The sequence below is a fragment of the Myotis nattereri genome (genome assembly GCF_964212035.1).
Source record: "Myotis nattereri genome assembly, chromosome: 15".
NCBI classification, from domain to species: domain Eukaryota; kingdom Metazoa; phylum Chordata; class Mammalia; order Chiroptera; family Vespertilionidae; genus Myotis; species Myotis nattereri.
In genome coordinates, this window is record NC_138090.1 from 45,980,438 (window position 1) to 46,004,699 (window position 24,262).

General features: G+C 60.9%; 2 protein-coding genes across 4 annotated transcripts; one reads left to right on the top strand and one right to left on the bottom strand.

Annotated features, from left to right (window-relative positions):
• Positions 1 to 443: 443 nt before the first annotated feature.
• KLC3 (kinesin light chain 3) lies at positions 444 to 8,600 on the top strand (the record flags this gene model as incomplete). Of its 2 annotated transcripts, XM_081106751.1 has the most annotated exons (13): positions 444 to 490; positions 3,658 to 3,923; positions 4,361 to 4,591; positions 4,870 to 4,939; positions 5,289 to 5,508; positions 5,864 to 5,951; positions 6,027 to 6,128; positions 6,593 to 6,766; positions 7,465 to 7,555; positions 7,626 to 7,666; positions 7,757 to 7,863; positions 8,036 to 8,099; positions 8,397 to 8,600. In XM_081106751.1, 12 exons carry the CDS (start codon positions 3,666 to 3,668, stop codon positions 8,466 to 8,468), a joined length of 1,518 nt encoding a protein of 505 aa, XP_080962877.1. The 2 variants fall into 2 exon arrangements, with proteins under 2 accessions (XP_080962877.1, XP_080962876.1); XM_081106750.1 differs by lacking the exon at positions 444 to 490 and having other exon boundaries at positions 3,666 to 3,923; positions 8,036 to 8,468.
• On the bottom strand, positions 6,939 to 23,027 carry ERCC2 (ERCC excision repair 2, TFIIH core complex helicase subunit). 2 transcript variants are annotated; one of them, XM_081106749.1, is made up of 24 exons: positions 22,987 to 23,001; positions 22,557 to 22,656; positions 21,104 to 21,181; positions 20,971 to 21,033; positions 20,698 to 20,811; positions 18,471 to 18,587; positions 18,263 to 18,379; positions 17,847 to 17,970; positions 17,655 to 17,751; positions 17,355 to 17,488; positions 17,114 to 17,282; positions 15,375 to 15,493; positions 13,380 to 13,449; positions 13,222 to 13,291; positions 13,031 to 13,132; positions 12,017 to 12,080; positions 11,378 to 11,499; positions 10,027 to 10,119; positions 9,863 to 9,935; positions 9,567 to 9,637; positions 9,301 to 9,444; positions 9,066 to 9,209; positions 8,732 to 8,829; positions 6,939 to 8,029 (listed from the first exon to the last, which is right to left on the bottom strand). In XM_081106749.1, exons 1-23 carry the CDS (start codon positions 22,989 to 22,991, stop codon positions 8,737 to 8,739), a joined length of 2,283 nt encoding a protein of 760 aa, XP_080962875.1. In that variant the 5' UTR covers positions 22,992 to 23,001; the 3' UTR covers positions 6,939 to 8,029; positions 8,732 to 8,736. The 2 variants fall into 2 exon arrangements, with proteins under 2 accessions (XP_080962875.1, XP_080962874.1); XM_081106748.1 differs by lacking the exon at positions 6,939 to 8,029 and having other exon boundaries at positions 8,228 to 8,829; positions 22,987 to 23,027.
• Positions 23,028 to 24,262: the final 1,235 nt, after the last annotated feature.

A 24,262-nucleotide genomic window follows, 5' to 3' on the forward strand; every position in this document is an offset into this window, starting at 1 on the left:
ATCAGGGGAGGCCTCTCGGAGGAAGCGGCCTTTGCGAAGAGACCAGACAAATGGTGACATGTATGAGAAGAGAGGTCCAGGCTGGAGGCGCAACCGAGGCAAAGGCCCAGCGGCTGAAACTGCAAGAAGGCCCCGGTCTGGGACCCAAAGTTTCCAAGATTCCGAGTTCTTGAGGTTCTAGATCACCGAGCCGCGTTTCCAGGCCTCGCGCACGCTGGGCTCATCCTCAGGTTCGCCAGGCCCTGGAGGCTGCGGGCTCGGCGCCCGGAGGTGCTGCAGTTTCCGCGGGGCCCTGGCCACCGGCTAACGTTCCCCGGGCGGTGGGCGGGGCCGGCTCACCTGCGGGGGCGGAGCTCCGGCTGCCCCGCCCCTCGAGGACCCGCCCGCGGCCCGGGACGCGGGGCACAGCTGGGAGCCGCGGGGTGCGCGCGGCTTTCGGGACGCGGCGGGTGCAGCGCGCAGCGTGGGACCCGGAGCCGGCCGCGCTCAGGTGGGCGCCGGGAGTGCAGGGCGAGGGTCCCGGGGGCCGCGGGATGGAGGCGGGGCGGGGGGTGAGGCTGGGCCCGGCGCACCGCTGGGCCCGCTGGCCTGGCGACGGGGACCGGCCTGCGGGCCCCTGGACGCCCCCTGCCCCGCCCTGGGGCTCGCCGGGCTCTGGAGGCCCAGCTGGGGCCGCGCCCCCTCCCCCCGTGCGCAGGTAAACAGGAGCGAGGGCGGGGCTTAGGAGGGGGGGGGGCCCTGCTGGGAAGCTGGGGTGCGCGGGGCTGGGCTGGCTGGACGGGGGTAAGTTGACGGGGACCTCTTGCCTGCGAGCGTGCATATGGAGATAGCGTGTGCGTGTGTGTGAGAGATGGTGTAGGAGGCTCAGGTGTGTGAGATGGTGTAGGAAGCTCAGGTGTGTGCAGAGATGGTGTAGGAAGCTCAGGTGTGTGAGATGGTGCAAGAAGCTCAGGTGTGTGAGATGGTGTAGGAAGCTCAGGTGTGTGCAGAGATGGTGTAGGAAGCTCAGGTGTGTGAGATGGTGTAGGAAGCTCAGGTGTGTGTGATGGTGCAAGAAGCTCAGGTGTGTGTGATGGTGCAAGAAGCTCAGGTGTGTGTGATGGTGCAAGAAGCTCAGGTGTGTGTGATGGTGCAAGAAGCTCAGGTGTGTGCAGAGATGGTGTCAGGCTGTAGGTATGGGTGTAGAGGGGAGATGGACTGTTCGCGTGGCCATGGGAGGGCGTACAGGGACTGTGTGAATGACGTGGAAATGTGGGCTACCTCTGATGGTGTTTGTGATGCCCTGCATGTGTGCCGCTGTGTGTATGGGAGGAAGTTGAACTGCTTATAGAATTAAGTGTGAGTGTGAACAAGAGGTTGCAGGGCTGTACAATGGGGGTTGGCAGGGGGGTGTGCGAGAGGATGGCCGTGTGGGGTGTGATTATGGGGCTATGCACACGGGCTGAGCACGTGAAGGGGGTTTGCTGCTTGGGGGACCGTGTGAGTGTGGGAGCTGGTGTGCGTTGTGGGAACAGCCCCCGTGCTGGGAGGCTGTGCGTTCGCTGTGGCTGTTACTGTGGGCGTCAGTCGGGCGGTGGGTGATGCCGGCGAGGCCGTGTGTGGAGCATTCGGCTTAGCTGCCTGAAGTTGTGCGTGAGGTTGTATAAATCAGCGAAATGGTGCGAGTCCTGGTTGTGGTTGTCAAATGGCTCTCAAACTTGTGTGATTGTGTTTGGCTGTGTCTGGGGCTTGTGTGTGAGGTGTGAGGCTAAGGATGGTGTGACACACACACACACATACGTGTGGAAAGGGACTGACACATGCGCAGACGTATCCGTTGAGGGTGATGAGAGCCTGCGGTCCATAAGTCCCACAGGACCACATGCTGCCCTGACCGCGGGTCTCCGTGTATGTGAGTGTGAACTTGTGAGCAGGTGCAGGCACGGCGGGGCTGCTCGTGGGGGCTGGACGGTGGTTGAGTGACGTGTCCTCAGAGGCTGTGTCGGACACTGTGGCACTGCCTCTGGGCATCTCCACCGCCGTCTGTGGCCTGCGCACCCTCTTGTGACAGCCTGAGTGAGTTCAGAGGCCATTTGCACACCCATGTTTGGCGCTCGGGGTGTGTAGCTGTGTGTGCCACGTACAGGGGCACACATCCCTGGCCGGCCCGGCAAGGGGTTGGGGTGTTGGAGAAAGTGGGGAAGATGGTGACGAGTCCGTCATCTGGGAGCGTGTGCGCGGGGAGGGGGCGCTGGGCAGGCAGTGGGGACCGGCTGCTGGTGGGACTGTCCGAGTGCGGGCGAGAGAGTTCGTCTCCGTGTTGTGTGTTGGCTTTTATATCTGAGGGGAAAACATACCAGCGCTTTGGGCTGTGTTTCCGAGAGGGGAGTGCATGTGTGTGTTTGCCCGAGTCAGGGTGCTGGGTTCTGAAAGGAAAGAGTGGATGCGTGTGAGTGTGTTTATTGAGCTTTGTGTTTTCGAGGAGGAAGAGCGTGTCCAGAATGTGTTATATTTCTGAGAGGAGAATGTGTCGTACTTTGTATTTCTTTGTGTTTGTTTGTTTTTATTTGTATTGATTTCAGAGAGGAAGGGAGATAGAAACATCACTGATGAGAGAGAATCATTGATCAGCTGCCTCCTGCACACCCTCCACCAGGGATCAAGCCCACAACCCGGGCATGTGCCCTTGACCAGAATTGAACCGTGACCTCCTGGTTCATAGGTCGATGCTCAACCACTGAGCCATGCTGGCCAGGCTGTATTTCTAAGAACCCCTGGGGAGGGTGTGTGAATTGTATTTCTGAGAGGGGAGTGTGTGTGTGTGTGTGTGTATGTGAGGGCTCCAGAGGCACCACCCACTGTGCACTGGCTTTGTCACCCACATACAGCCACACGAGGTACCACGTGTAAGACCCCCACCTGTTACGATCTGGGCCTCAGACCCTCAGCTGTCACATGGCCAGTGACATCCATGGGCCACGCCTGTCACATGTGTGTCCCAACACGCCTTGGGCTGGCTGGGCCTGTCAGCAGTGGAGGGCGGACCCCTGTTCCTTCAGGGTCTGTCAGCTCCTCAGGGCCCGGGAGCCCACACATGGGGTCCCCCTCACCGACCCCCCATCTAGGGGCACCTCTGCTTCCGGCACCCCAGCCCCTCGGCCCTCGCCTCCTGCCCTACCTCCCAGCCCCAGCGGTCTGACTGGTTCGCAACAAAAACACCCTAAGAATGAGCTCACAGTGAGGCTGCCGCCTCCACACACCCCGCCCCACACGCCCAGCGGAGGAGGGCGCCTCCCGTTCCCGGTCACACAGCCCGGAGGTTGGGGCCAGGGGACCCGGGGCCCTTGGGGTGCTGAGGACGGGCCAGGTGAGCCGGGGCGGGTGGGCGGCCACACACCGGCGTTGCCCTCTTTGGGTTAGTCATACGTGGGTTTTGGAGTTGTTCTCAGGGCTGAGAGCAGGCAAAGGTAGACTAGAATGTTCCCAGTTGCGGGCTGGCCGGGCTGGGTGTGGACCAGGGTGCTGGCGGGAAGCAGGAGGGTAGGGAGGCAGATGGCTGGCGGGATGGCTCGAAAGGGAGGTAGCTGGGAGGGGCCCCGCTGGCCCAAATGGCGTGGAGCCTGAGGGTCCGGCTGGCCCGGCCTTGGCTGTGACTCCCCAATCCTGGCTGCCCCCCAGGAGCAGCAATGTCCGTGCAGGTGGCAGCCCCCGGAGGCGTGGGGCTGGGCCCAGAGCGCCTGAGCCCCGAGGAGCTGGTGCGGCAGACGCGACAAGTGGTGCAGGGGCTGGAGGCCCTCCGCGCAGAGCACCGGGGCCTGGCCGGCCACCTGGCGGAGGCCCTGGCAGGCCCGGGCCCGGGCGCTGGCCTGGAGCTGCTGGAAGAAAAGCAGCAGGTGGTGAGCCACTCGCTGGAAGCCATCGAGCTGGGGCTGGGCGAAGCCCAGGTACGAGGGGTCCAGCTCTGGGGGGAGGTCCGGGGAGGAGGGGCCACGAATGGGGGGGTGAAACCTGGGGTAGGTGAGACCTAGGGGAGCCAGGTTGGGAGAGGGGGGCTCTAGGCCAGAGATGGGGTACCTGGGCAGTGTTGCAGGGCCCTTGAATGTGACAGGTACCCCTGAACCTTCCATAGAACTGTGGGTCTTGGGGACACTTGGGGGTACATGGGTGGGACATGCAGTCCCTGGGCATCATTTGTGTGCCTGGGTGACATCAGAGGGGTCCCTGGGCAGGATTTGGGTCTGTCCCTGGCGGCCTCTGTGCCCCCTCGGAGTCGCCTAGAGGGCTCTCTGCGGAATCTGGGGGGTCCTGGGCTGGGGCGGGCGTGTCTGGCAGGGTAGGGACCAGACTGGGCCCCTGACTCTCGACCCCCTACCCCCGGCAGGTGCTGTTGGCCCTGTCGGCGCATGTGGGCGCCCTGGAGGCCGAGAAGCAGCGGCTGCGAGCGCAGGCCCGGCGGCTGGCCCAGGAGAACGCGTGGCTGCGGGAGGAGCTGGAGGAGACGCAGCGGCGGCTGCGGGCCAGCGAGGAGGCCGTGGCGCAGCTGGAGGAGGAGAAGAGCCACCTGGAGTTCCTGGGGCAGCTGCGCCAGTACGACCCCCCTGCGGACAGCCAGGTGCGCGGCCGGGCCGGGCGGCCAGCACGCGCCGGGGCCCCGGCCCTCCTTAGATACCCATGGCTCCCCGTTCGCCACGGGGCCCAGTGTCCGAGGCCCTCAGAGACCCCCCAACCCACTGGACTTCTGCAGAAGCCCTCAGCTGTTCCTGCAGACCCTCACCAAGCCCTCGGGACACCCCGAGGCCCCTGACCACCACCCTGGGGTTCAGGACCCCCATCCCTGAAACTGATTCCCAACCCCGTGACTCCCCACGTCCTGTCCGGTCCTCTCCGCAGCAGCCGGAGTCCCCCCGCCGCCGAGACAGCCTGGCTTCCCTGTTCCCCAGCGAGGAGGAGGAGAGGAGAGGTGGGTGTGGGTCCGTGTGACGGGGAGCTCAGCCATGGAGGACGAAAGGCTGAGCTGGGGAGGGACTGCTGGACCCCGAGGCCTCTGAGCAGGGGTTGGGGGGTCAGGCGGGGTGTCAGGAGGACGGAGCAGGTGGCCGTGGGGGTGACTGCGCGGTGAGGCTGGGCGGTAGGTGCCTGTGTTCACATCCCAGGGGCCTGGGATCCCAACCTCAGAAGGCAGTGCAGGCCCATGGCCCCAGGGCAGCTGGACGGCAAGGCAGCTGTAGCCCTGGGGGTGGGGGCACGTCCCTCGTGTGAGGCTGGAGGGGACGGGAGGCCTCCAGTGACTGGGTACCTGCCACCCCCAGGTCCTGAGGCGGCGGGGGCCGCAGCGGAGCAGCAGGGGGGGTACGAGATCCCGGCCCGCCTTCGGACCCTGCACAACCTCGTGATCCAGTACGCGGGCCAGGGCCGCTATGAGGTGGCCGTGCCGCTGTGCCGCCAGGCCTTGGAGGACCTGGAGCGGAGCTCCGGCCACTGCCACCCCGACGTGGCCACCATGCTCAACATCCTGGCGCTGGTGTACCGGTGAGCCCGCGCCCGCTGTGCCCGAGGGGCCGCAGGGGCGGGAGCCACTGTTGGGTGGAAGCGGGGATCCTGGTGTTGGCTGGGGCGCTGGAGTGGTGGTGGGGAGGGGGACAGATCTGGGGAGGCCGCGTGGACCCAGGCAAAGAGGAGTCAGTGACTGTGGGTGACAGAGACCCCAACAGAGTGGGGACGATTCCTGGGGTGGCCAGAGGCTGGGCAGTGCTCTGGAGGTGCTAGACCTAGTAGGTGTGGGGAGACCCAGAAGGGACCCCCAAAGGGTGCCACTGTGCCTGGGTCAGCCCGGCCCCTGCCACCCCACCCCAGCTGACCCCTCCATCCTTGCGCTGCCCCCCAGGGACCAGAACAAGTACAAGGAAGCCACAGACCTGCTCCACGACGCCCTGCAGATCCGGGAGCAGACACTGGGCCCCGAGCACCCCGCCGTGAGTGGGGCCCGGGAGGGAGGAAGGGCTGGGGCTGTGCCTTCCTACCCCTGACCTGCCTCCCCGGCCCCGCAGGTGGCTGCCACCCTCAACAACCTGGCTGTCCTCTACGGAAAGCGCGGGCGGTACCGGGAGGCCGAGCCCCTGTGCCAGCGCGCCCTGGAGATCCGCGAGAAGGTCCTGCCCTGCCCTGCCCAGCACCCTGGCCCGAGGCCCCTCCCGTCTGACCCTGAAATGTTCAATTCTGTGGCTCTGTGGCCCCAAACCTGTGGGCCCTGACCTTTTATGCCGCCTCACGGGGTGCTGTGAGCTAACAATTTAAACCTAGAGCACCCATTCCCAGGAGCCACCGCGCTTGACCTGCCTGCCCTCCGTTCGACCTTGACTCCCGACTCTGACCTCTCCTAACTCACCTCTGTGCCCCAACCTGGTATATCCCCTCCTTGATAGTCATTTGAACCTGCATCCCAAGGTCCAGGTGGTTTCTGGACCACCGTGACCTCTGACCCGAGGACGCTCCAGTTGGGTGTAACTTCTGCCCAACCCCGTGCAATTCTCCACGTGGATGCTGTGACCCCCGACGCGTGACCCTGGTGATGGCTGCTGGCGTCACGCGGCCTGCCCATCCCGATAACCCCTAGGTCCTGGGCGCCGACCACCCGGACGTGGCCAAGCAGCTCAACAACCTGGCGCTGCTGTGCCAGAACCAGGGCAAGTTCGAGGAGGTGGAGCGGCACTACGCCCGGGCCCTGAGCATCTACGAGGCCCTGGGCGGGCCCCACGACCCCAACGTGGCCAAGACCAAGAACAACCTGGTGAGGCCCTGGGTGGGGACGGGCACGTGCAGGGTGGGAGGCAGAGGCCAGGAGCCCCTCGCCAGGCCCGTGGAGAAGGGGCTCCGAGACCCCGGCTGGTGAGACCGGAAGTGGCAGGAACCAGGTCTGGTGCCAGGGACAGCCCAGGGAAAGAAGCTGGAGACGGGCCGGAGCGGGGACAGCATCAGGCGTTTATTGAGCTTGGATCCCTTAGTGCTTCCCCTGCACCGTCCGTCTGCTGCTGTTTAATCCTCACCCGAGGATATATTTTCCATTGTTTTTTGTGTGTGTGTGTGTTTTAAGAGAGAGTGGAGGGGAGGGAGGGGGGAAGAGAGAGAAAGATCAATGTGAGAGACACATAGGCATCAAATCTGCAACACAAGCACGTGCCCTTCACCGGGAATTGAACCCGGACCTTACGGTGCATGGGCTGGTGTTCTAGCCACTGAGCACGCCAGCCAGGGCCGCACCACCCATTTCTCAAAGGACTCTGGGAGGTAGGTGTTCTTGTGGCCCCATCTTGCAGATGAGGAAACAGAGGCACAAAGGAGAGCAGGGAACAGGCTGAGCCAGGAGGCCCCCTGCTCTGGCCGCTGAGGCAGGAAGTGGTGGGCCCGGGTGGGAGCGGCCGGGCTGTGCCTGGTCCGGTGCGGGAGCTCCCGGGGCGGAGCCGAGATCACCCGGCCACGCCCCCGCAGGCCTCAGCCTACCTGAAGCAGAACAAGTACCAGCAAGCGGAAGAGCTGTACAAGGAGATCCTCCGCACCGAGGACCTGCCCGCCCCTCTCGGTGAGCCCCCCCCCGCCCCCCCCCAGGGCTTCTCAGCGTCCCCCCCACAATGCCCCCGTCTGTTCCCCAGGAGCCCCCAGCACAGGCAGGGCTGGTGACGCGGAACAACAGGTGAGGACGGGCTTTGCTCGGCTGGGGGGGGGGGGGGGGGGAGTGGGGCTGGATGGGGCGCGGGGACTGACTGTGCCCGGCGCCTCCCAGACCCTTCGCCGGAGCAGCTCCTTCTCCAAGCTCCGTGAGTCCATCCGGCGCGGAAGCGAGAAGCTGGTCTCCCGTCTCAGAGGCGAGGGGGCGGCGGGAGCAGCCGGGTGAGTGTTGGATCAGGTCAGTGAAGAGCCCTGATAGCTGCAGCTCCCCCTCTCCTGCTCAAGAACCTTCCATGGCTCCCATCTCCCCTTGACATACAGTCACACCCAGTGCTGGAGAGGTCTTCCCAGGGCGGGAGCCGGGCCCTCCCAGACTCACTCGCTCCCTCTGCAGGATGAAGAGAGCCGTGTCCCTCAGCACGCTGCACATGGGTGGTGTCAGGGCTACTGGGGCCCAGGTGAGGGGAGACAGGGGCAGCTGGTCAAGGGTGGAATGGGGGGCCATGCTGGCAGGCAAGGGGAGGGAGGGGCCAGGCTGGCGTTGGGAGCCAGGGGTGGTAGGTGGGAATGGACCACAGGACAGAATGGATGGATGGGCTTTACTTGGGGGTCAGGTGGGGGATGGACATGAGGTACAGGAGAATGAGCAATACAGCCGCTGCAGTGGGCAGGCTGGCAGTCAGGGTGGGGTAGCGCTGGAGCAGGTGTGTCCTGCCCTCGCCTTCCCATCAGCCACCCCTTGTGCCTGTCCCCAGTTCCCCAACCAGCACCTGAGTGAGGCCTCTCGGACCCTCAGCGCCAGCACCCAGGACCTGGGCCCCCGCTAAAGTCCACAGGACCACGTGCCTGCAGCTTCCACCAGAGGGGAGTCCGTTCATCTCCTTGCCTGGCGCCCTGGGGACACCCCGTGTATTGGGCTGCCCTCTCCTCTGCTATTAAAGTTTGTCGATCTGGCCGCCAAGAATGTCTGCTTGAGATCTCCTTCCTGCACAGGCCTTCCCGCGCCTCCCGGAGGCCCCTCCAAGCCCCTGGGACCCAGGGCCAGGTAACACTCGCAGTCACAGGAACTCCTTGTATGGCCCTGCCCCACCTCGCCTACAGCTGCTGTGCAATCTGCTCGATCCTCCGCAGCGTCTCCTCGGACTCCAGCTGCTCCAGGCTCAGCAGGGACAGGCCCAGCTGATCCTCCTGGTGGGCAAGGACGGGAGGGTGAGGCCAGGGCTCACGCACCGCCCATCTACCGTGGACACACGCTGGCGTCTGAGCCCTGGACTCCCAGCAGTTCCCAGGCCAGGCTTGTGGGCGCGCACAAACCTCCCTTTGTCGCGGGCAGGCTAGGTGAGGGCGTGGGGAGGAAGCGAGACCTTCCCGAAGCAGCTTCGTGTGGGAGGCTAAGGGAAGCAGGGCGGGCCCCTCCAGCTCACCCTGTGGAACGGCTGTGCCATCTGCCTCAGGAAGTACTTGGCCACCTGGACCCCCTCGTCCACGGTCAGGTTGAGGTTGGCGTCCGTGAGGTGCTCCTGGATCCAGCGAGGCAGCTTCCCCCGCTTGTCCGCCCGGGCAAACCGCTTTGAGCAGGAGGCGGGAGAGAGGGGGAAGGTGTCAGGACCCTGGGACGATGATGAGGGGAACAGCCAGGCTGGGCGGCCCGACCCCCACCTTGTCAGCGAAGACCATGAGGCCGTAGTCGGTCTTGCCCCTGATGGCCCGGCCCACACACTGGGCCGCGTGGCGCATGGCGTCGAAGGTGAGGAAGTCGTTCTCTCGGATCTGGAACTGGTCCCGCAGGTATTCCAGCCGCGCCTGCGGCGAGATGGGGCCGGTCCGAACGCCTGTCCCTCTGCAGCAGCCCCCCCCCCCCATGCAAATCCTGGGGGAGCACCCAAAAGGGGCCCTAACATCCTGCGCCCCCAGGCGCTGCTCACCTTGAGGATGCGGCTCTGCGTGTAGACGTAGGGGACGCCAAACATGATGACGGCCCGCCCGAAGTGGTGGACTGTGTGGGAACAGCGAGAGGGGCCACCCCGAGGCCAGCTGGAGGGAGCCACCCTCAGGCAGCCCGGGAGTGGGAGGCGTGGGGGTGCTCCGAGGGCCCCACGGGCACCCAGGGACAGGGAAGGGAGGCCCTGGGCGTGCCCAGGCTGTGGGCGTCCCCTGGGGCAGCAGAAATGGCCAGGGCTGCAGGAAGGCTGCGGGGGAGGGGAGAGCCTAGTTTACTCACCAAAGTCGATTCCCTCGGACACTTTGCCTCGAGCCACTGAGAGCAGGATGGCCCCACGGCCGTTCTCGCAGGCCTGCGGAGGGGAGGCCAAGACAGAAGCACGGCCCCTCGAAGCTGTCCCCCCCCCCTCCTTCCAGCTCCCCCCTCCCCCGGCCCAGCCTCACCTCCTGGTACTTCTCCAGGGCCACACTGGTCTCAGCCCCGTCTTGGGTCTCAATGAAGAGCAGCTTGTTCCTCTGGATGTTCTCGAGGATGCCCTGAAGGACACGCGGGCCAGTGTGCCGGCAGGAGGGTCACGCTCTCGGTGTCCCTGCTGAGCTCGGCTCTGCCCGGGCTTCCGGGCTACAGGCCACTTCTCTCCCCGTGGAGACCCAGCAGGGAGGGGGGTGACACCGCAGCCTCCTTTCAGGAAACCTGTGATCCTGGGAGCCGGTCCCCACTCCCAACTTTTGGACAAGTGGGGCAGGCATGTGGCCCAAGACAGCCAGTCGGGACCCTCCCTGCCCAGCCACCGACGGTGGAGACAAGATTTCACATGTGACAGACATTGTAACAGAGACCTGTGGCCAGGGGACCGGACAGAGGGCTGAGAAACATCCCCCCACAATGGTCACCTGGGACCCTCAGTGGGGAGGAGCTGGGGCAGCCGGATTTCCATGTGGGAAAAACGGAACCCTGACCCCGGCCTCACACCATACACCAGGAGGAACCTAGGTGCTCACAGACTAGGTGTGAAAGCTAAAGCTGCAGGGCTTTCTTAGGAAACTCAGGAGACTGCCATCTCCTGGGCAGGCAGAGGTTTCTTGAATAGGACACAGCTGGCATTCAGGGTGTGGGGCTCAGGGGCCAGCAGCCCTCCCCTGTGTGGAAAGAGCCCGAGGACAGAACCAAGGTCTTGGCCATGAGTGGGTGAGCTCCCCACCCACCACTCCCTGGTGTTCGGATTCGCCAAGTCCATCATCTCACCTCCGCTGAGAGCTGGGCCCTGGGCGCTCAGAAGCAGAGGACAGAGCAGCCCCTGCCATCCCTGCATCCTGCCTCCCCGAGTCCCGGCTCCCTGTCCAGAAAGCCCATGACCTTGCCCACACCCCCTCGCCCGCCCCCCGCCCCCTGCCCAGTGCACTCTCTGCCCGAGTTTCTATCCAGTCTAGTTCTCCAGAACCTTCCTCTTACAGCACAGCACCCAGCAAGAGTCTTGCCTGCTACCCAGGTCAAGCCACATGCGCTGAGGGGCACAGGCATGGTGGTCACCCCAAAAGACCAGCAAGGGAACCAGGACCGGGGCGGCAGGGTGTGGTTCCGTCTCCTGAGGGGTAGGCCTTGGAGGGCCCAGAGGCTGTAATGCTAGTTCTCAGCCCGGAGGTGGGGAAGGGCCCCGGGTGTGCACTGTTTGTTCTTTAAACTGCTCCTACGTGTCCTATACACTCTCCTGCCCCCTATGACACAGACGGGCAGAGCCAAGATCTGAGAAGCCAGGGCCTCCCTGGGTGTGGCGAGCAGGGGCGGCGGGCGTACCTGCTCGTACCAGGAGGCCACGGTGCTCTCCATGTACTGGTAGCTGGTGAAGAATGCCACAATGCCATCAGGGACCACGGCAGACATCTCCAGCAGGAGGTTCCCGTAGTTCCGGATCACCGCTGGGAGGGGTCAGAGGTTGCACCTTCCGCTGGCCTGGGCGCTCTTCCCCACCCCGGTCAGCATTCATTCCTGTCTAATGCCTGGTCTTGAACTTGGGGCTCATAGAGGCCCCAGTGAGCCACCTGGAGGGCTGTTCACACACACACATCCCACTTCTCCTCGCAGGCCGGTGGGAGGCCTGGCCATGTGACTTGCCATGGCCAATGAAATGAGGGCAGTGGCTGCGTGCCACTCCCAGGTGGGCACCTCTGCAGACAGTGTGCCATTCACCACGATCCCTCCTGTCACGTCTCACCACAGCTGTGACGTGCCCAACGGTGGAGGTTCCCAGAGGTGGCACTGGGCCGGCCCCTGCAATCCACAATGCACGGACCAGGGGCAAGAAGCAACCTCTACGTGAAGCCACTTCGACGTGGGAGTATTTGTTACCACAGCAAGACAGGCCATACTGACGGCTAAACCTCCCCTCTCGGAACCCAAACCAGCCCTCGCCATGAGCTCCCACGGGCAGCATACCAATATCTTCCCGGGTCTCGAATTTGGAGCTGATGGCCACCTGATCGTTGCCACGGCCGATGATCTGAGGAGAGCAGGAGACATCATAATAAGCGAATAGGCAAAGCAGCAGCGACCACCGTGATGTGCGGGTTCTGGTTGTCAGCTAGGGCTGTTCTAAGCTTTTTATAGACACGGTGTCATGGGAGGAACGACCCTGTTATCAGTACTGCCTGGAAAAATCACCGCAGGCGCAGAAAAGGTGAGTCGCCTGCCTCAGGTCACATGGCAAATAAACAGCAGAGACGGAACTGAACCCAGTTCTGCCCATGTTCCCCACCAGCAAGCACGCTCCAGCCGCCCCAGCCTCCAGCCAGGCGGTTCCAGGAGAACGCTTCTCACCGTGACCTTGACAGCCACTGGGGCACCCGCACCGGCCCCTCACAAAACGACGTGCAGTGCCTGGTCAGCACTGGAAAAGCCATTCCCCAGCCGCAGCACTCTGGGACGCCTGTCACAAACTAATGGAGGCGCGAAACCTGCCCAGCCCTGAGTCCAAAGTCCTGGCTGATCTCCCTTTTTGACTCTTTAAAATGTTTTACTGCTGCCCAGCCGGTACTGCCCAGTAGATTGAGCACCGTCCCATGTACCAAGAGGTCACCGTTCAACTCAGGGCACATGCACCCGGTTGTGGGCTTTGTCCCCAGTAGGGGGCGTCTGGGAGGCAGCCAATCGATGTTTCTCATCAATGTTTCTCTCTCTGTTCCTCTCCCTCTCTGAAAAAAAAAACAACAAAAACCATAGCTCACTCTCCCCTCCACCGCCTTGGAGATCACGGAGGAGGCATTCCCGTTTGCAGATGAGAAGGCGGAGACTGGGAGAGCAGGCCACGGGGAGTGCCCAGGTCTGTCTGAACCCAGGATCTGTGCCCTGAGCTGCACAGCTCTCCTGCCTGATCAGCGGAGGGAGCAGAGGGAGGACAGTCAGCCACTCGCTCCCATCTTCCCACCCGTCACCCACCCCTCTCCCACGTACCATGGGGCACAGGCAGACCCGGGCCAGTGTCATGGTGAAGGTTGCCATGGTGACAGGGTGGAAGTCCAGGATCTTGGGGTAGATGTCCAGTGGGGACAGCGTCTGTGGTGGGGACGACAGGAGGGATCTTAGCAGGACTGGGCAGAACCAGGAGCCCCCGAGGGGAGGGCGGGGACAGAGAAGGTCCTCACCCCAGATGTGATGATGACAGACTGGAAGCGCTCGAAGACGGGTTTGATGGCCAGCGAGGCGTCCATGCAGCTGTGGGAAGCAGACGAGGGTGCTGAAGGCCAGGCCAGGGGCTGAGGCCCCACAGTCCAGTCACACCCCTGCTGGGCTGAGGGCTCACCTGAAGTGCAGGATGGGGTTGGCAATGGTTGGGGTCCTGTCGTCAAAGGGCTCGATGATGATGGTGAAACCTACCGGAGGCCGGTGAGAATGCTGGGTGCCAGTGATGGCCATGCCCCTCGCCAGTCCCCACCCCCTCAGTGAACAGGACCAGCCACCTACAGCCCAAGCCCAAAACCCAGGCACCCGAGTCCAAAATACACCCAGTCTGCCCGCGCGTGCTCAGAACCAACGCCTGCACAAGCGTTCAGGGAGGTCCTCCTCCTCGGGCTCCTCCAGGGCCAGGAGAGCCCGCCCTGCCCCTCCAGCCTGCCCCTCGCCTCTCTGTCCACGGTTCTCAACCTTGGCTGCAATTAGAATCACCTGGGAATATTTTTAAAACCCTGATTTCTGGGCCTCATCCTCCGGAAATTCTGTTTCTTTGTCATGGGGTGAGGCCACAACATTAGTAACAAAGAAACAGAATTTCCGGAGGATGAGGCCCAGAAATCAGGGTTTTAAAAAGATTCCCAGGTGATTCTAATGTGCAGCCAAGGTTGAGAACCACTGGTCTAAGCCATCACTGCTCCAAAGTCGATCTGCAATCTGACTCCCCCCCGCCCACCACCCCCCCCCACCCCGCCCTAAAAGAAAGTGAGGTGGTGCCTGGCCGGTGTGGCTCGGTGGTTGAGCATTGACCCATGAACTAGCAGGTCATGGTTCAATTCCCAGTCAGGGCATGTGCCCGGGTTTTGGGCTCGATCCCCAGTAGGAGGCGTGCAGAAAGCAGCTAATCAGTGATTCTCTCTCATCATTGATGTTTCCATCCCTTTCTCCCTCTTCCTTCCTCTCTCTGAAATCAGTAAAAAATAAACAAGAGTAGCACACGTTAAGAAAGTGAGGTGTTGGTAGATGGGGAAGTGGGGAGGAGAGGAGGAAGGCAGCCGGGAGGGAAGACAGATGGGACAGAGGAGTGGACGCAGGAGGAACCTTCCGGTGGGACTTGCTTCTGATGGGCCCTGGGGTGGGGGAACGGGCTTTTGTCCTCCCCGAGGCCGGGCCCAGCCGGCCAGGCCCAGCCGGCCAGGCCTGACCTGGTTTCCTGGATAGAGGAGTAATCCCCGGGGATCAGACTGAGCTCCGGGCCAGTTTCACGCTGAGGAAGGGAAGGGAATGCTGACCGATGAAGGCGAGAGCCTCCGGGGCACTTCCCCTCTCGTGGCAAGCTGGAAACCTGGGCATCACCCTCAGCTCCTCCCCCGACGCTGCCCACATCCAGGCTCCAGGCAGCCCTTGCCTCTACCTCCCACCTTCCCAACCCTTCCCTTCCCTCTCTCTCGTCCAGCCCTGGCCAGGCTCCGTCTATCCTGCCCCCAGTCCCTCGGGAAGAATGTTTCTAAAGTGCAAATCTGCCCCTGCCCCTCCCTTGCTCAGAACCTGCCATGGCTCCCCAGTGCCAACAGGAACAGAACAACCAGGTCCTGCCCTGGCCAGTTTGGCTCAGTGGATAGAGCGTTGGCCGGAGGACTGAAGGGTCCCGGGTTCAAGTCCAGTCAGGGGCACATGCCCAGATTGTGGGCTCGATCCCCAGTAGGGGGCGTGCAGGAGGCAGCCAATCAATGATTCTCTCTCATCATTGATGTTTCTCTCTCCCTCTCCCTTCCTCTCTGAAATCAATAAAAAAATATTTTGTTTAAAAAAGAACAATCAGGTCCTTACCACGCCCTAAGTGTGAGCTGACCCCAGAGAACCTCTCTGGCCTCATCTCATACCATCGCCACCCCCACCCCCACCCCCTCCTCCAGTCTGCAGACAGAGGGAGCCTCTCACAGCACAAATCTGAGCAGGAGGCTCGCTCACTCAAAACTGTTGGTGGCTCCCCAGTGCCCTCAAAGCCCAAACTCCTGAGCCCACACAAGGTCCCGAGTGTCCAAGTCCCACAGACAACCCTCCGGACCCAATGGGATCCTGATTCCAGCTGCCAGGGGGTGGCCGAGGCGGGGAGAGGTGCACTCACCCTTGGCGTAGGTGCTGACGAGGGTGGCAAAGTTAGCCAGGAGCGTGAGCGGGGAGAAGTCCGCGAGGTCCGCGATCTCCAAGGTGTGCAGGAGGGAGCGGAGGCGTTCAGCGCAGAACCTGGTGGGGAGGCCACACGGGGTGAGGGGGAGGGGGGGAGGACAAACAGGACCAGCAGCCCCTCCTCCGCTGTCAGAGCACCTATCTCCACAGTGAGGGCAGGGACTGGGGCTGCGCGGTCACCTCTGTGCCCGCACATTTACAGCGCCCACCGGCAGAGCTGACTGCAGTGGCACCCAGAGAAATAATCACACACCCGAGTCACGTGGTCCCACGTCACACACGGTCACAAAATCTCACACGCAGGCGCTTGTCAGAGTAGGAGCTCCACAGCCACACCCAGAATCCCAGCCACGTGACCCTGCTCGGCCACATGTCACACACGTACACCCAGAACCTCATCCGTCTGTCACACTCGGCCATCCTGCTGACACACACAGCATCAGAGTCCCACATGCTCACACAGCCTCGCAGGCTCACACACGCGGTCACACTCATGCACACAGGCCACCCAGCCACAGACACTGACCACTGGGCCTCAGGCTCTCACCCCTTGGGGACAGGCAGGTTCTGGAGCAGAACCATCTGGCTCCAGAGTTTAAAACCTGCTCCTGAATGCCATTTCTTCGTCTGTCTTCCGCACCCCCTCCCACCCTGACTCCCGGCTGGATGGGGTGTGCCTCTGGGCTCCCCCTCCCGGCCCCAGCTGCTCGGGGTGGTCTCTGTCTGGAGATGGTCTGTCTCCCACTGAGGCTGTGAGCCTGGAGGGCAGGGGTCACCACTGTGTCTCCAGCACAAAGCAGGTCCTCGAGAACATGTGGTGGGTGCTGGGACCCCATCTCTGCCCTCACAAGCCTTCCCTCTGGGGGGAGGCAGGCAAGGCCACATGAGGGCCGCCCCACCCGTCAGAGGCAGAGCAGCCCGGGGCCTCGCGCTCCCAGGCCTGGCTTTGCACAATAGCCCACTCAGTGCTGGGTGAGGGGGGTGGGGGTGGGGCAATGGCTTCCCTTGGGGCCACAGTGTCCTCATCTGCAGGCGGGACACCACAGGACTCCATGAGGCAGGGGATACTAAGTGCTTAGCTCATCGTCAGTCCTACGACAGGGCGGGCACTGCCATCACGGCTTTCTCATGAGCCACCAGACACCTGCGTGAAAGGGGACCCCCTCCCCATTTTACAGAGGAGGAGCCTGACGCCCAGAGAGGACTGGTGATCTAACCAGAAAGCGCAGGAGAGTCCAGCGAGCTGGGCCCTCCTGCCAGATCCCTTCTCCTGTCCTCAGGCTGGGGGCGGGGGAGGCACTGGAGGGGCCCAGGGGCTCCCACCTGCCGGGTCTTGTCAGGAGCCCCTCCTTAGGGCCTGGGGTGGAACTACCTCTGAGCTCTCACAGGTGCCCTGCTGGCTCCTCCGCCCTGCCCACCCCTCTGCAAACAGCGTCTCCATCCAACGCTTCCGGTAAATTCTCTGGTCAGGCCACTGCTGCCTGCCAGGCCCCTGCCCAACACAGGACTTGCCCTGGGACCCGCCTGCTCTGGCCGACAGGTGCCAGGCACGCTTCTGAGCCCCCCACTCCTCACTTACACGCCTGACATTGGCTACAAGTGACCCCAGGCCACAGGCGCAGAGGACAAGGCCGCCGGCGGGGACCCGATCCCCTTCCCCCCGCCGGCGGGGCGCACCTGAGGGGCTTGCGCTGGATGCACACGCGCTGGGCCAGGCCGCTCAGGAAGGCGGGGGGGCTCTCCTGCACCACGTGCTGCACGCGCAGCCGCCACTTGACGTACTCCAGCAGCCGCCGCAGGAAGCCCAGGAAGTGCTCGGCCGTGCGGATGGAGCCCGGCACCGCCTCTGCGGGGACAAGGGGTCAGCGCCACCCGCCGGGGAGGGGACAGGGAGCGGCCGAGGCGGGCGGCAGCTCACCCTGCAGCACCTCGTCGGGCAGCACGGGGTTGGCCAGGTGGGCGTCGGTTTCCCGGGCGACACTGGCCTCCCGCAGCCCCTCCACGAGGCGGCGGTACTCCTCACGCAGGCGCTGCTCATCCGTCTCCTTGATCCTGCAGGGAGACGGGGGGTAGGAAGAGCGGGTGACCCCGGAGGGGACATCGGGACAGGGCTGGTGTCCCTGGAGGCGGGTCAGGCAGAGAACCGGGGCTCGGGAGAGGCAGGGGCCGGACGGCAGGGGCCAGGCGGGCACAGGGCCTACTGCTGCCCCACCCCCACCTGAGCACTGTCTTCTGCAGGGTCTCCAGGTTGCCCTGGCATCTGTCCAGGGTCCGGCGGGTGAGGTTGACGCTCATGGAGTCGATGCAGACATTGTCTGGAGAGGAGGGGGAGGGGAAGGCCCGGCTCAGGCAGGCAGAGCCTGGGTAGCAGCCTGAGGGGCTGGCATCACCTCCCTGGCGCCCTCCTCACCAATGTTGTGGGCCTCGTCGAAGACCACAACGGCCTTGCGGGCCAGCTCCTTGGACACCAGGTCTGCAATCTTGGGGTCCAGGAGGTAGTGGTAGCTGTAGACCACCACGTTGGCGTGCAGGATCTGCAGGGGAGAGGGGAGGAGGGTTACACCAAGCCTGCCTGCCACCCTAACCCCTGAGCCATGTGACCTCCCACCCACCCACACTACCACTCCCTTCCTCACAGGCCCACGGAGGCGAGGCGAGGACAGACAAACACAGGCCAGGCACAAAAATAAGCAAGTGGATAGAGACAGACAGAGGCACAGACCCACAGGGCGATACAGGCAGACAGACAGACACAGGCAGTCAAATGGGCAGGCAGCCTGCAATCCTCACACATGCCCTCTGCCCACCCCCTGCCAGTCTCCTCACCGAGTACCGGGCAAGGAAGTACGGGCACCAGCCCTGGCGCCGCCCCACGGCCTTCAGGTCATCCAGGTTGTAGATGCCAGCAGGGAGGGGCACCTGGCGCCCATGAATGTCAAATTCCTGGGGCAGGGCGAGAGGGTGCCTGGGGGTCAGAGAGGTGGGCTGTCACGGGCTGCTGCCCGCCCGCCCTTAGCCCTGTCCTGGCAGGCACCTCGTAAAAGCGGCAGTGGGGCAGGCTGGGGTCCCGCTGGTACTGCGCCCGCACGTAGGAGGCTGTGAGGCTGTGGCATTTTCCATCGACATCCTTCCCAAAGCGCAGGGGTGTTACCTGGGGAGCAGGGCAGGGGGTGCATCTCAGCACTGACGCGTCCTGAAAAGCCCGACCACTCCTGGGACCTGGGGCTCTACACCTCACCCCTGGGGGGATGGGAAGCTGTTCTCTCTGGGGTGGGGCGAGGGGATTTTTGGAAAACTCAAACCTCAACCTGTTTCAATGATAAACAGTTAAGACACTTGGGGACTTACTGCAGGGGTGAAAGGATGGCAAAAGTGTTACTCTAAAATTATTACTTTTAAAACATTAAGCCCTGTGTACAATGGACTATTGTTCAGCCATGAAAAAGGAAACATTGTGACAATGTGGGTGGACCTGCAGGGCATTACGCTAAGTGAAATAAGTCACACAGAGAAAGACAAATTACATATGACCTCACGTATATAGAGAATCTAAAGAAAAAGAAAAAAGAAACAACCACGCTCATAGATAGAGAGGAGATTGGTGGTTGCCAGAGGTGGGGTAGGGATGGGTGAAATGGGTGAAAGTGGGCAAAAGGTACAAACTTCCAGTTAAAAAAAACAAGTCCTGAGGATGCACAGCATGTGACTATAGTGAATACTATATTGCATATTTGAAAGTTGCTAAGAGAATAGATCTTTTTTTTTTTCAAGACAAATTTTTTTTTAATATATATATTTTATTGATTTTCTACAGAGAGGAAGGGACAGGGATAGAGAGTTAGAAACATTGATGAGAGAGAAACATCGATCAGCTGCCTCCCGCACACTCCCCACCGGGGATTTGTCCGCAACCAAGGTACATGCCCTTGACTGGAATCGAACCTGGGACCCTTGAGTCCGCAGGCCAACGCTCTATCCACTGAGCCAAACCGGTCAGGGCGAGAATAGATCTTAAAAGTTCACATCACACACAAAAAATTATAACTATGTAAGGTGACTGGACTTGTTGCAGTAATCATTTTGAGGTGTATACAAATATCAAATCATTACGTTGTACACCCACAACGAATATGTCAATTAAACCTCAAAAACAAACACACCATTAAGCCATGAAGATTCCTTAGTGTGTAGATCAAGGGTAACTGCTCAATCTTTCAAAATGCAAACAACCAGGACCGTGGCAAAGTCTCAGAATCAGAAAAGGGTCTGACCACACAGTCTGACAAACTGCCTTGCCCCTGCCCGGCTCTGTGCCCTCCGAGGCTCTGCGGGTGGCAGCGTCACAGCCCAGGCTGCCTGTCCCCAACACAAAGCCTTTCCTTCACCAACAGGAAGGCTCTGCGGCTGCCGACCCTTCCCTCCCCCGTTCGTTCCCATTTCATCAGCCGCCAAGGCTGTGCTGCTACTTCATTACCCTCCATCATCTATATTATTTCTGACACATTCTTACAGATAATTTTACAGAATACATACTCCATGAGTTACACGTTAAGTGCTTACAACAATTTCTGGTGCAGTGAGACCTGTGCCTCTGCACATAATTAAATAAAAACTAATATTCTATGTGTCATATATCTATGCATATCATGAAAATTCCTAAAAAAAAAAAAAAAAAAAAATTCCTCATATTCTTCTAGCTCTTTGTACATGCTAAGGACTACACATACATTATCTCACCTAATCTTATCAACTGGATGAAGCAGGGACTTTACACTTATTTAACAGAAAGGGAAACTGAGGCCCAGATTCCAGAATCACCCACGCAAAATTATACACCTGCCCAGCCGGTGTGGCTCAGTGGTTGCGCATCGACCTATGAACCAGGAGGTCACGGTTCAATTCCCCTTCAGGGCATTTGCCCAGGTTGTGGGCTCAATCCCCACTGTGGGCATGCAGGAGGCAGCTGATCAATGATTCTCATATTGATGTCTCTCTCTCTCTCCCTTCCTCTCTGAAATCAATAAAAATATATTTAAAAAAAAATTTACACAACTAATGCTTCACAGCCAGAAACCCAGGCCTGCTGGACTCCAGGAAGTGCCTTTGTAACGTGTCCTAGGCTGGGGGGGAAGGGGGAAGGCTCCCCGGAAGAAGTGAGGAGAGAACTCTGTGTGCGGCCCCTGCCGATCTTCCCGAGAAAACTCCTCGAGAAGAGTTTCCTCAGCCCCGGGCTCAGGGCAAGGAGGGGCGTGGGCACTCACCTCAGGATGGATGCACAGGTTCTTCCGAGAGCTCAGCGCCAGCCCCAAGAACGGCAGCTTCTCACCCTCCTGCTTCTCATAGAAGTTGAGCAACTTCCGAAGCTCCTCAATCACCTGTGCCAGCCCAGGAGGCAGGGGACTTGGCCTCCCTGAAAGCACAAGCCCCCACCCAGCCAGGCCCCAGCCCCCACCCCCCCACAGTGATGGCAACCACCCGGGGGACCAGTGAGGCCCAGGAAAAGTGGGGGAGCACGAAGATTGGCCCCAGCTCACCTTCTCAATCTCAGGCACTGTCCTTGAGCAATAGATGAGTTTAGTCACCTCCAGCGGATATGCCTGCCAACGACAATGGCTCAGCCCTGGCCCCTTTCCCCTTTCCCCTCCACAGGCCCAAAGGCTCACCTACCCGCTGATATGCCATGATCAGGGCCAACAGGGACACTGTCTTCCCAGTTCCTGAGGGCATCTCCAGAACTCCATGACCCTGCGTGTTGGGAGTGAGAGGAACAAGACGCAGGCTCTCAGAACTTCAGGGGCACAAACTCTGGGGACACCCCACTCCCCACTAATATCACTATCTTGGAACGGCAGGACAACACAGCAATTGCAAGTCTGGGCCCCAGGAGCAGTGGATTTGAACCCCACTCCTGCCACCTCTTCGTTGAGGGGTCTTTGGCAAATGCCTTCACCTCTCTGGCCTCAGTAGCCTCATCTCTAAAATGGGCCTACTAAGCTCTAATGAGAAACTGTGGGTTAAACATTTAGCATAGTATCTGAATATAGTGAGCCCCTTTTTCTTTCACTTTTTAAATACGTTTTTATTGATTTGAGAGAGCAAGAGGAAAGGACAGGGAGAGAGCAACATCAGTGAGAGAAACATGGATGGGCTGCTTCCTGCACGCCCCCTACTGGGGACCCAGCCGCAGCCAGGATGTGCCCTGACTCGGAATCGGAGTCAACCAGGGCATGGGAGGGGGCTCAACCAGCTGAGCCACAGGGCTAGGAGAGCCCTTTTTCTTTTAATTTAGCAAACCCTTCCAGCACTTACTCTGTGCCTGGCAGTATTTTTTTTAAAATATATATATTTTTTAAATATATATTTTACTGATTTTTTACAGAGAGGAAGGGAGATAGTTAGAAACATCGATCAGCTGCCTCCTGCACACCTCCCACTGGGGATGTGCCCGCAACCAAGGTACATGCCCTTGACCGGAATCGAACCTGAGACCTTTCAGTCTGCAGGCCGACGCTCTATCCACTGAGCCAAACCGGTTACGGCTCTTTTTTTTTTTTTTTTCTAGCAGTATTTTTAAGTGTCTCACATCAGGGTTTGCCACCCTGGGCTCTCTTGACATTTGGGGATGGGATAACACATGGTAGTGGAGGGATGCTCTGCACCCTGCAAGATGTTTATCAGCACCTGTGGGCTCTACCTACCAGATGCCAGCAGCACCCCCACTCCCTCCATGAAATGTCTCCAGACACGGCCGCATGTCCCCCGTGGGGTCAAAACCACCCCCCGGTGAGAACCGCTCCCTGACTTAGCGAATGAACTCCTGTAACCCTCCCACGGACCTCGGAGGCAGGCGGTGCCGCTACGCCCCTCTCGCCGAGGCGAAAACGACGGCACAGAGAGGTTAGGTGGTTTACCCGAAGGCACACAGCGGTGCAAGCAGGATTCCAGCTCAGGCAGCCGAGCCCGGCGTCTACCCTTCCCAACCGCGGCGCCGCGCCGCCTCCGGGTGTCCGCTGCTGCTACTGTAACTAGTCCCACTTTAGGGGAGAGGCTGGGCGCGCGGGCTGCCCCCCGAGGACCTCGATCTCCGTCCAGCCCCCCGGCGCCCGCGGGCTCCACGCACCTTGGCGTCGAGCGTGCGCTTGAGCTCCAGCATGTAGGAGAACTGCTCCGGGTAGATGTAATCGTACGGGAAGTAGACCAGTAGCCCGTCCACGTTGAGCCTGGTGGCGGGGCTGTCCGGTCAGTTCCGCGGCCCCTCGGCCCCCCTCCGGCCCCTCTCCTCCCCAGTCGTCGGGCCGAGAGAGGTTACCTGCCCGGCCCGGCCCGTCGGGCCCCCTCGGACGTACCCCAGTTCCCCAAGAGCCTCTGGGTCCCCTCGGCATCGCCCCGCTGCCCATCCCCGTTACCGCACCGTAGGTCCCCGAGTCTGTCCCCACCTCACCCCCTCGGCCACCCCTCGCCCCGCAGCGGCCCCGAGCGCGCCCTCCAGTCCCCCCATCTTCCAGGACCCCGCTCCCGCTAGCGAGCCGCAAACCCCGGCCCCATCTCACTTCATGGCGCCGGTCGCGGCTGGAAGCGGCGTCAACCCGCCTCCCTCATGAATATTCAATAAGGCAGGATCCGTGGGGCGTCCTCGAGGCGCCGCTCCACCTTCCTCGCAACGCCATTGGTTGATCCTTCCCGTCACTCTACTGGGGTGGAGCCAATAGGGATAGTGCGCGTGCGCACGGCAATGCGAGGGTGGGCTCCCGAGGGAGGCCCGCGTCGCTGAGGAGCGCCGAGGACCAAGAACGAAACAGGCAAGGAAGAGAACCGAGAGAATCGATCCCATTCATTAGGATTTGGTCTTCCCGCATCTGCCCGGATTATCTGAGCGAAGAGAGTGCGCAGCGGTTCTCAACCTGTGGGTCGCGACCCCTCTGGTGGTCCAACGACCCTCTCAAAAGGGTCGCCTAAGACCGTCCTGCATATCAGATATTTACATTATGATTCATAACAGTAGCAACATTACAGTTATGGTTGGGTCACAACATGAGGAACTGTATTTAAAGGGCCAGAAGGTTGAGAACCACTCTAGGGGAAATGACAGGGAAATGGGGAACGCCTTCAGGGCCCACGAGTTAGGAATGGCTTCGCCATACCAGACAAACATGCATTTATAATACCTGCTGTGCCCTAAACTCCTCTGGGATAAATAACGCCCCTCGCCTGGCCGGTTTGGCTCAGCGGATAGAGCGTCGGCCTGCGGACTGAAGGGTCCTGGTTTCGATTCAGGTCAAGGGCACATGCCGGGGCTTCGCGCTCGGTCCCCGGTAGGGGGCGTGCAGGAGGCAGCCGATCACTGATTCTCTCTCATCATTGATGTTTCTATCTCTCCCTCTCCCTTCCTCTCTGAAATCAATAAATATATATATTTTTAAAAAATAACGCCCCTTATTTACTGAGCTCCTACTATTTGCCACATACTGTCTAAATCAGGCAGTAATGCACAGGCACCGTGGTTTGGTGGTTAAGTTGTGGACTTTGGGACCAGAATGCTTGGGTCTAAATCCTGACTCCACTCCACTACCTGTGTGACCCTGATGTAATTACTTAACGTCTCTGGTGTTGCATTTTCTTATATTCGAAGCATGTAAAATTAGGTTATCTACAGTGTAGGTGACACTTAAACTAACCCACATAAAGCTGTTATAACTGGGTTTAGCACGTATTAAGCTTTCAATAAGTGCTCGCTTTTATGTGTTTGCTTCAGAAATAGCTGTGGGGCGCCCTAGCCGGTTTGGCTCATTGGATAGAGCATGAGCCTGTGGACTGATTCCAGTCAAG

Coding starts and splice junctions, on each gene's coding strand:
- ERCC2 (XM_081106749.1), bottom strand. Junction 13,450..15,374: donor CGTCAGCACCTACGCCAAGG/GTGAGTGCACCT, acceptor GGCCTCCGGTAG/GTTTCACCATCATCATCGAG. Junction 11,500..12,016: donor CGAGACCCGGGAAGATATTG/GTATGCTGCCCG, acceptor GACCCCTCCCAG/CGGTGATCCGGAACTACGGG.